This window comes from Nerophis ophidion, linkage group LG27 (assembly GCF_033978795.1).
Source record: "Nerophis ophidion isolate RoL-2023_Sa linkage group LG27, RoL_Noph_v1.0, whole genome shotgun sequence".
NCBI classification, from domain to species: domain Eukaryota; kingdom Metazoa; phylum Chordata; class Actinopteri; order Syngnathiformes; family Syngnathidae; genus Nerophis; species Nerophis ophidion.
Genome location: NC_084637.1, coordinates 23624923 through 23636572, shown reverse-complemented (window position 1 = coordinate 23636572; position 11650 = coordinate 23624923). Strand labels below are relative to the sequence as shown.

The window sequence follows — 11650 nt, the reverse complement described above, 5'->3', positions numbered from 1 at the left end:
CTCACTACAATAAATAACACACTGACTCACTACAATAAATAACACACTGTGACTCACTACAATAAATAACACAGTGTGACAATAAATCACTACTTATTTATTGTAGTGAATTACTGTGTGTTTTTGTTGTAGTGAGTCAAAATGTGTTATTTATAGTAGTGAGTCAGTGTGTTATTTATTGTAGTGAGTCACAGTGTGTAATTTATTGTAGTGAGTCAGTGTGTTATTTATTGTAGTGAGTCAGTGTGTTATTTATTGTAGTGAGTCATTTATTGTAGTGAGTCATTTATTGTAGTGAGTTACTTTGTGTTATTTGTTTTAGTGAGTCACAGCGTGTTATTTATTGTAGTGAGTCACAGTGTGTTATATGTTGAAGTGAGTCACAGCGTGTTATTTATTGTAATGAGTCACAGTGTGTTAATTATTGTAGTGAGTCACAGTGTGTTATTTATTGTAATGAGTCACAGTGTGTTAATTATTGTAGTGAGTCACAGTGTGTTATTTATTGTAATGAGTCACAATGTGCTAATTATTGTAGTGAGTTAGTGTGTTATTTATTGTAGTGAGTCACAGCGTGTTATTTATTGTAGTGAGTCACAGCGTGTTATTTGTTGAAGTGAGTCACAGTGTGCTAATTATTGTAGTGAGTCACAGTGTATTATTTATTGTAATGAGTCGCGTGTTATTTGTTGAAGTGAGTCACAGTGTGCTAATTATTGTAGTGAGTCACAGTGTATTATTTATTGTAATGAGTCGCATGTTATTTGTTAAAGTGAGTCACAGTGTGCTAATTATTGTAGTGAGTCACAGTGTATTATTTATTGTAATGAGTCACAGTGTGTTAATTATTGTAGTGAGTCAGTGTGTTATTTATTGTAGTGAGTCACAATGTGTTATTTATTGCAGTGAGTGACAATGTGATATTTATTGTAGTGAGTCACAGTGTGTTATTTATTGTAGTGAGCCCCAGTGTGCAGTAAGTTATTGTAGTGTGTCAGAGGATGTACTTGTTCGTTGTAGTGAGTCACTGTGTGCAGATATTTTTTGTAGTGACTCACAGAGTGTTATTTAATGTAGTGAGTCATTGTGTGTGGTCATTTATTACAGTTTGCCCAGAGTGTGTAGTCATATATTGTAGTGAGTCACAGTGTGTAGTCATTTATTGTAGTGAGTCACAGTGTGTGTTCATTTATTGTAGCGAGTCAGTGTGTAATCATTTTATTGTAGTGAGTCACACTGTGTAGTCATTTATTGTAGTGAGTCACTGTGTGCAGTTATTTATTGTAGTGACTCACAGTGTGTCGTCATTTACTGTTGTGAGTCACAGTGTGTAGTCATTTATTGTAGTGAGTCACAATGTGGAGTCAATTATTGTAGTGAGTCAATTTCCTGTAGTTTGTCGTTGAGAGATGTTTATTTTATGTAGTTGATTATTGTAGTGAGCCCCAGTGTGTAGTTATTTATTGTAGTGTGTCAGAGGATGTACTTGTTCATTGTAGTGTGTCACTATGTGCAGATGTTTGTAGTGTAGTGTAATTGTTTGTAGTGAGTCACCGTGTGTAATTGTTTATTGTAGTGAGTGACTGCGTGTAGTCATTCATTGTAATGAGTCACTGTGTGCGGGTATTTATTGTAGTGAGTCACAGTGTTTAGTAATTGATTGTAGTGAGTCCCAGTGTGTAGTCATTTATTGTAGTGAGTCACAGTGTATAGTCATCGACTGTAGTGAGTCACAGTGTGTAGCATTTATTGTAGTGAGTCACAGTGTGTACTCATTCACAGTAGTGAGTCACAGTGTGTAGTCATTCACTGTAGTGAGTCACAGTGTGTAGCATTTATCGTAGTGAGTCAGTGTGTAGTCATTCACTGTAGTGAGTCACAGTGTGTAGCATTTATTGTAGTGAGTCACAGTGTGTACTCATTCACTGTAGTGAGTCACAGTGTGTAGTCATTCACTGTAGTGAGTCACAGTGTGTAGTCATTTATTGTAGTGAGTCACAGTATGTAAACATTTATTGTAGTAAATCACATTGTGTAGTTTTGTGGCACTGGAAGGTCACAAAGCATGTGGTTTATTGTAGTGAATCGCAATTGGAAGTCAGTGGTTGTAGTGAGTCACAGTTCTCACTTAGTTGTACACTGTAGTGAGTCCTGGTGTGTACCGGTAGTTACAGTGGGGCAAAAAAGTATTTACTGTAGTCAGCCACTGATTGTGCAAGTTCTCTCAGTTAAAACGATGACAGAGATCTGTAATTTTCATCATAGGTACACTTCAACTGTGAGAGACAGAATGTGAAAAAAAATCCAGGAATTCACATTGTAGGAATTTTAAAGAATTGATTTGTAAATTATGTTGGAAAATAAGTATTTGGTCAACCATTCAAAGCTCTCACTGATGGAAGGAGGTTTTGGCTCAAAATCTCACGATACATGGCCCCATTCTTTCTTTCCTTAACACGGATCAATCGTCCTGTCCCCTTAGCAGAAATCAGCCCCAAAGCATGATGTTTCCACCCCCATGCTTCACAGTAGGTATGGTTATCTTGGGATGCAACTCAGTATTCTTCTTCCTCCAAACACGACGAGTTGAGTTTATACCAAAATGGATACATGGATGATACAGCAGAGGATTGGGAGAATGTCATGTGGTCAGATGAAACCAAAATAGAACTTTTTGGTATAAACTCAACTCTTCGTGTTTGGAGGAAGAAGAATACTGAGTTGCATCCCAAGAACACCATACCTACTGTGAAGCATGGGGGTGGAAACATCATGCTTTGGGGCTGTTTTTCTGCTAAGGGGACAGGACGATTGATCCGTGTTAAGGAAAGAATGAATGGGGCCATGTATCGTGAGATTTTGAGCCAAAACCTCCTTCCATCAGTGAGAGCTTTGAATGGTTGACCAAATACTTTTTTTCCATCATAATTTACAAATAAATTCATACAATGTGAATTCCTGGATTTTTTTTTCACATTCTGTCTCTCACAGTTGAAGTGTACCTATGATGAAAATTCCAGACCTCTGTCATCATTTTAAGTGGGAGAACTTGCACAATCGGTGGCTGACTAAATACTTTTTTGCCCCACTGTATATATGATGTTTAGGGTCACACACAGTGTTGTTTATTGTCGTAAGTCATTCGTGGTAGTGAGTCACTGCTTGCAGTTGTGTATTGTAGTGAGTCAAGTTTTCTGGCGACAGAGGCAAGGAAAAACCCTTTTAAAAGAAGCCAGGCTCTCGGCCGCCTGGGGTTGTCTTACAAAGGACGTCCTCCAGGCTGATCACTTGAAATAAAAACAGGAAGTCACATGTCCGCTCCTCCCACAGAACCACGAGTTCACGGACGAGTTGAACTACAGCGAGCTCTGCATCACCACCGAGTCGGTCGGCTTCCGGACCAGCCGCAGCACCTCCATGTCCAGCCAGCAGGGGGCGCCGAACCACTCCACCGGCTGCTGCCCCCGCCGCGTGCGGAGGCGGGCGGCCATGCGCCTGGCCAACTCCACCGTGTCCGTGAGCCGCGGCAGCGTGCAGGAGCTGGACACGCTGCACGCCAAGAGCGCCCACTTCCCGCCGCAGACGTAATCCGCCGCACGTTGACCGAGTCATGGTTCCGTCGCTGACCCGCGCCTTTGTGTCCCAGGCGTTCCAGTCTCAACGCACAGGTGGACCTCAAGCTGAACTGCAGCGAGCAGGACTTCAGCGCCGCCATCATCGGCATCCCCACGCCGCCCGCCAACAGTCCCGACGACAGCCTGCCGCCTTCCCCTGCCACTCACCCGGCCGGCATGCGCATGACGCGCGCCACCGCCTACACCTCCGACGCCATCAAGATCTCCTATTTGTAACCTCCGCCGGGGCCTGAACCGTCCCAGCCCCAGCCCCCGCCCCGACCTGTCTTGAAGGCGGAGAAGGTCGAGGATCGCGGCTTGAAGACCGGTGACAAAAACTGATGCACAAAAACACCGCTCTCTGAACCTCACCGCCACTGGGTTCTTTATTGCATTTACTTCCGGCAGGTATTCAAGACGGCCCGGCGGGGGAAGATGTCTACGTTTGGACAGGCGTGGACATCCAAATATGCAAAGCAGGAAGTAGTCATTAATAATCGCTAATAAGATGAATTAATTGTGTTGTGTGTATGAAACAATAGTCAACAAACGCATAAAAAACATAGCAAAAAGTGCAAAGGTCAGCTTTCTTCCGACACATTAGCTGTCACCATACTTGCCAACCTTGAGACCTCCGATTTCGGGAAGTGGAGGGTGGGGGGTCGTGGGGGCGGAGGCGTGGTTGGGGCGGGGGGGCGTGGTTAAGAGGGGTGGCGTATAATTCACCAACTCGAGTATTTCATATATATTTCATATATATATATGTGTATGAAATACTTGACTTTCAGTGAATTCTATCTATATATATTTATTTTATTATATATATGAATAAAATAAATAGTTGAATTTCCGAAGGCACCTATCAAATACAAAGTAATAAAAACACAGTTGTTCTACTAACTGTACTGTGCTTGCTGGTTACTAAAAAAACAACAACAACACTTACCTTTCACTATTTGAGTAACCTTTGTTCTGCCCTTTGCGTATTGGCGAGCGATCTCTGAATCCGGGAACATCCTTCACGGATTTGTTGTAGACATCTGCAAATGAGAACGGGATGTTGCTTCCAGCTATCAGCATAGCCATGTTTGTCTCAGCATAAGTTACACCATCGGGTCTCCATTTTGCGGGGTGGGCCATAATACTGGGTTGTGAACGATGCTGTGCTGCGGATGCTTTGTGCTTCGCTGAATATCCGTTCGTCCGCCGTGTTCAATGGAGAAGTCTGTTCTACAAAATTTACATGCAACATACCCCTTCCCCTTCGAACTCTCCTGGATAAACTGAAATTCTTGTTCGTTTTGGAACTTGCAAGCGTATTTCTTCATTTTGCTTGTCGACGGTGTAATATATTGGGTTGGAGTCAATAACCAGGCGACGTGATGAAGTTACGTCTCTTTACTGTGGGCTTCAGAACAAATGTAGAATATATTTACATTCTATTCTATGTACAGTAGATAGCAGTATTGTCCTGTTTAAGAGGGTCACAACATTGAGTCAGGTCTGACTCAATGCTGGGGGGCGTGGCCTTTAGTTCCGCTTGAATTTCGGTAGATTTACGGGAGAAAATTTGTCCCGGGAGGTTTTCGGGAGAGGCGCTGAATTTCGGGAGTCTCCCGGAAAATCCAGGAGGGTTGGCAAGTATGGCGGTCACACCAAGGAAACCATAAAGTTTCTAGATCCTCACGTTAGCGTTTCGCCGGCTAGCACGCCACTTCATGCTAGCAGCTTTAGCAACATGATGCTAATCTTTCCCACGCCAAACCGATCTCGACAGAAAAGGATTCGTAAAGTCGGCGACAGGAGAAAGCTGACCGACTGCTAGCTTAAACATAAGCGCTGTTCACGCACGACAGTTTCCTCGAGCCAATCAGGAGCGAGCGCACGGATTGTAAAATAATTTGTATCATTAACTCTCACCTGCATCTGTCAATCAACCCCCCTTAGAAATATGGGAGAAAAAAAAGGTGTGGACATCGCCATCTGGTGTCGGTCCGTGCATGAGCCTGGCACGTTACCACTTCCGACTTTAGCCACCATATTGGGAAAAAAACAACTAAAGCATACTTGCCAACCTTGAGACCTCTGATTTCGGGGGGTGGGGGTGTGGATCGGAGGCGTAGTTTTGGGCGTGGTTGGGGCGGGCCTTAGTTAGGAGGGGAGGAGTATATTTACATCTACAATTCACCAACTCGAGAATTTCATATATATATATATATATATATATATATATATATATATATATGAAATACTTGACTTTCAGTGAATTCTAGCTATATATATATATTTTATTACATATATAAATACAATAAATAGTTGAATTTCAGACGGTAACCTATCAAATACACAGTAATAAAAACAGTTGTTCTACTAAGTGTACTGTGCTTGCTGGTTACTAAAAAAGAAAACAACAACACTTACCTTTCACTATTTGAGTAACCTTTGTTCTGCCATTTGCGTACTGGCGAGAGTTACTTGCCGTCAGGTGCGCAACACCACATAAATCGTTGGCCAATCAAAAAGCAACCCCATAACGCTATAGCCAGCATTCACCAGGAGATGGCGACAGACAACATAGAATCACTTTATTACAGACGGCATCGTTCTTCTGCTTCATCTCCTTGTGTGTGCAGTTTTTTTATTAAAATCCGTAGATGTAACGTGATTGGGCAGGCAAGCTGTTTATATAGTGGGAAAGCGGGCGTGAAAACAGGCTGTCCCCACTCAGGTCAGCATGGAGCTGGAGGGGGCGTGTCTTCCAGCTCCGCTGAAAATCGGGAGATCTTTGGGAGAAAATTTCTTCCGGGAGGTTTTCGGGAGAGGGGCTGAATTTCGGGAGTCTCCCGGAAAATCCGGGAGGGTTGGCAAGTATGAACTAAAGAAACAAAAAGGGGGGAAAATGTCCTTTTCTAATTTTTGCATGAGACTTTTTGTCTTCTCATTTGTTTTCCATTAGCAAACGAAGCTTCGTTCAGGAATGTTCCTGGCCTTCCGGAATGCTGAGAGACGTCACTACTATGCATGGATACCGTTGTAGGTATTTGATCTCAAAGCACTCTGTTCACTGGACTCCGCCTCTCTTCCTCGCCGTCCGTTCCGCACACTTCACGTCCGAGCGGTAGCGGGCGTCAAACTCGCGCCAATGCACCCGTCAGTCATGTCTAGAACCGCCATGTTGACCAAAGGACGGCAGGCTTGAATGATGCCCGCCAACAGGGGCGAACGTGCTAATGTTCGCCTGCTCTTCATGTTAATTAGTGCATTCTATCGGGCTGCTACTTCCGGTTTGGGGGCGGAGCCAGTGAGCAACTGAATCAAATGAAATTAAAAGCACAGACATGTAATATTCCTGACACCAATAAAAAAAAAAACGTGACAAACATGTTTGTGTCGTCACTGAGCGAGGCCGCTGGTCCATTGGCGTCTTGACAAGAATGCTGTGATGATCTGGAAAATTAATGAATTAGAGAAGATCTTTGCCTGACAGACTGAAGAGTTGCACTTACCAAAGTCTTTAAGGACTCCTTGGATTGATCAGTGTCTCAGGAGACTACTTGGACTTACTAAACAGTCTTTTAGAGACCAGTTGCACTTACTAGAGAGTCTTTGTTGGATTGACGAAAGAGTCTTTAGAGACCAGTTGGACTTACTAAGGAGCCTTTGGATTGAATAGTATAATAGTCTACTCTTTGGAGACCACTTGGACTTACTAAATAGTCTTTTGAGACCAGTTGGACCTACAAAATAGTCTTTTGAGACCAGTTGGACATACAATAGAGTCTTTGAATTACTGAAGTGTCTTTAGACACCAGTTGAACTTACTGAAGTCTGTAGAGACAAGTTGGATTAACTCAAGGGTCTTACAATTGACTGAAGACTAGTGAGAGATCAGTTGAATTTATTGGATTTTTGGACCTACCAAACAATAGAGACAAGCCACCCTCAGTCTTTGGATTGACTTAAGAGTCTACTCTTTGGCGACCCCTTGGACTTACTAAATAGTCTTTTGAGACCAGTTGGACCTACAAAATAGTCTTTTGAGACCAGTTGGACCTACAAAATAGTCTTTTGAGACCAGTTGGACATACAATAGAGTCTTTGAATTACTAAAGTGTCTTTAGACACCAGTTGAACTTACTGAAGTCTGTAGAGACAAGTTGGATTAACTCAAGGGTCTTACAATTGACTGAAGACTAGTGAGAGATCAGTTGAATTTATTGGATTTTTGGACCTACCAAACAATGGAGACAAGCCACCCTCAGTCTTTGGATTGACTTAAGAGTCTACTCTTTGGCGACCACTTGGACTTACTAAATAGTCTTTTGAGACCGGTTCGGATTTATTAAAATATGTAGAGACTAGTCAACAGTCTTACATATGACACTGGCTGTCCAGAGTCGGGACCCAGGATGGACCACTCGTCTAGAGTCGAGAACCCCAGGTTGGACCGCTCGCCTGTGTATCGGCTGGGGACATCTGTGCGCTGCTGATCCGCCTCCGCTTGGGATGGTTTCCTGCTGGCTCCGCTGTGGACGGGAATCTCGCTGCTGTGTTGGATTTGCTTTGGACTGGACTCTCGCGGCTGTGTTGGATCCACTATGGACTGAACTTTTCACAGTATCATGTTAAATACGCTCGACATCCATCGCTTTCGGTCCCCTAGAGGGGGGGGTTGCCCACATATGTGGTCCTCTCCAAGGTTCTCATAGTCATCATTGTCACAGACGTCTCACTGGGTGTGAGTTTTCCTTGCCCTTATGTGGGCCTACTGAGGATGTCGTAATTGTTTGTGTTGTGGTTTGTGCAGCCCTTTGAGACACTAGTGATTTAGGGCTATGTAAATGAACCTTGATTTATTGATTGATTTACTAAAGACTAGTGAGAGATCAGTTGGATTGATTGGATTTTTGGACCTACCAAACAATAGAGACAAGTAACACTCAGTCTTTGGATAGATTTAAGAGTCTACTCTTTAGAAACTACTTGGACTTCCTGAAGTCTGTGGAGACTTGTTGCACCTAAATATTTTTCTTGAATGAATAAGTCTTTAGACACCACTTGGACTTATAAAACAGTCTTTCGAGATCTGTTGTACTGACTAGAGAGCCTTTGGATTGAATAAAGAGTGTACTCTTTGGGCACCACTTTGACTTACTAAATAGTCTTTTGAGACCTATTCGGATTTATTAAAATCTGTAGAGACTAGTTGGATTAACTCAAGGGTCTTATAATTGACTAAAGACTAGTGAGAGATCAGTTGGATTGATTGGATTTTTGGACCTACCAAACAATAGAGACAAGAAACACTCAGTCTTTGGATTGATTTAAGAGTCTACTCCTTAAAAACTACTTGGACTTCTTGAAGTCTGTAGAGACTTGTTGCACCTAAATATTTTTCTTTGGATGAATAAGTCCTTGGACACCACTTGGACTTACAAAACAGTCTTTTGAAATCTGTTGTACTTACTTACTAAGGAGCCTTAGGGATTGAATAAAGAGTGTACTCTTTGGCGCCCACTTGGACTTACTAAATAGTCTTTTGAGACTGATTCAGATTTATTAAAATCTATAAAGACTAGGTAGATTTACTCAAGAGTGTTACAATTGACTAAAGACTAGTGAGAGTTCAGTTGGATTGATTGGATTTTTGGACCTACCAAAAAATAGAGACAAGTAACACTCAGTCTTTGGATTGTATTAAGAGTCTACTCTTTAAAAACTACTTGGACTTCCTGAAGTCTGTAGAGACTTGTTGCATCTAAATATTTTTCTTTGGATGAATAAGTCTCTAGACACCACTTGGACTTACAAAACAGTCTTTCGAGATCTGTTGTACTTACTAAAGAGCCTTTGGATTGAATAAAGACTGTACTCTTTGGCGACCACTTGGACTTACTAAATAGTCTTTTGAGACCGATTCGGATTTATTAAAATCTGTAGAGACAAGTTGGATTTACTCAAGAGTGTTACAATTGACTAAAGACTAGTGAAGGATCAGTTAGATTGATTGGATTTTTGGACCTATCAAAAAATAGAGACAAGCTACCCTCAGTCTTTGGATTGACTTAAGAGTCTACTCTTTAGAAACTACTTGGACTTCCTGAAGTTTGTAGAGACTTGTTGCACCTAAATATTTTTCTTGAATGAATAAGTCTTTAGACACCACTTGGACTTACAAAACAGTCTTTCGAGATCAGTTGTACTTACTAAGGAGCCTTTGGATTGAATAAAGAGTGTACTCTTTGGCGACCACTTGGACCTACTAAAATAGTCTTTTGAGACCGTTTCGAATTTATTAAAAGTCTGTAGAGACTAGTTGGATCAACTCAAGAGTTTTGCAATTGACTAAAAAGTAGTGCGAGATCAGTTGGATTGATTGGATTTTTGGACCTACCAAACAATAGAGACAAGTAACACTCAGTCTTTGGATTGACTTAGGAGTCTACTCTCTGGCGACCATTTGGACTTACTGAATAGTCTTTTGAGACCGGTTCGGATTTATTAAAGTCTGTACAGACTATTTGGATTTACTCAAGAGTGTTACAATTGACTAAAGACTAGTGAGGGATCAGTTGGATTGATTAGATTTTTGGACCTACCAAACAATATAGACAAGTAACAGTCTTTGGCTTGACTTAAGAGTCTACTCTTTAGAAAGTACTTAGATTCCCTGAAGTCTGTAGAGACTTGTTGCACTTAAGTCTTTTTCTTTGGACGAATAAAGAGTTTTTAGATACCTCTTGGACTTACAAAACAGTCTTTCGAGATCAGTTGGACTTACTACGAAAGAGTCTACTCTTTGGCGACCACTTGGACTTACTAAATAATCTTTTGAGACCAGTTGGATTTATTAATGTCTTTAGAGACTAGTTGGAGGGGCAGCACGGTGGAGCAGGAGTTAGTGTATGTGCCTCACAAAATGAAGGTCCTGAGTTCAATCCTGGGCTCTGGGTTAATCTGTGTGGAGTTTGCATGTCCTCCCCGTGACTGCGTGGGACCCCTCCGGGTACTCCAGAGGGAACTAAGGAGCCTTTGTATTGAGTAAGGAGTCTACTATTTGGCGACCACTTGGACTTATTAAATAGTCTTTTGAAACTGGTTGGATTTATTAAAGTCTGTAGAGACTAGTTGGATTAACTCAAGAGTCTTACAATTGACTAGAGTAGTGAGCGTTTAGTTGGTTCTGTTAGATTTCTGGACCTACTAAACAGTTCATAGAGATGACTAACACTCCATAAAGAGTTTTTGGATTGACAAAAGAGTCTACTTTTTAGAAACTACTGGGACTTCCTGAATTCGGTTGCATTTAGTTTTAGTCTTTGGAGACCACTTGGATTTACCAAACAGTCTTTTGAGACCGTTTGTACTTAAGGAGCCTTTGGATTGAATAGTCTACTCTTTAGAGACCACTTGGGCTTACTAAAGCCTCTTACAATTGAATAATGAGTCTTTGGGAGACCAGTTGCTTGTACTAAAGAGTCTTTGAAGACTAGTTGGATATATTAAGACTTTTTCAGAGACAACTTGGACTCAATAAATAGTCAGTAGAGATGAGTAACACTCAGTTAATAGTCTGGATTGACTGAAGAGTCTACTCTTTAGAAGCTGTAGAGACAAGTTGCACATAAGTATTTTTGTGGATAAATAAAGAGTCTTCAGACACCATTTGGACTTACAAAACAGTTTTGAGCCCAGTTGTACTGAATAGTCTACTCTTTGGAGACCACTTGAACTTACTAAATGTTTTTTGAAACAATTTGGACATATTAAAGTTTGTTGACGAGAGTTGTATTAGAGTCTTACAATTGACAAAATATCATTTAGAGACCAGTTTGACTTATTAAAGTCTGTAGAGACTCGTTGGATTAACTCAAGAGTCTTACAATTGACAAGAGTATTTAGAGACCAGTTGGACTGATTAGATTTTTGGACCTACTAAACAGTCAGTAGAGATGACTAACACTCTGTAAAGAGTCTTTGGATTGACTGAAGAGTCTACTCTTTAGAAACTACTGGGACATCCTGAATTCTGTAGA

At 41.5% G+C, this 11650-nt stretch overlaps 1 protein-coding gene across 1 annotated transcript in view; it reads left to right on the top strand.

Moving 5' to 3' along the window:
* The window catches only part of kcnd1 (potassium voltage-gated channel, Shal-related subfamily, member 1), a 73675-nt gene extending 69406 nt beyond the window's left edge, over positions 1-4269 (top strand). Inside the window, exons 8-9 of the mRNA XM_061889516.1 lie at positions 3331-3584; positions 3647-4269. Of these exons, the coding sequence (XP_061745500.1) occupies positions 3331-3584; positions 3647-3851 (459 nt within the window). The 3' untranslated portion in view covers positions 3852-4269. The remainder of the gene's footprint in view (positions 1-3330; positions 3585-3646) is intronic.
* Positions 4270-11650: the final 7381 nt, after the last annotated feature.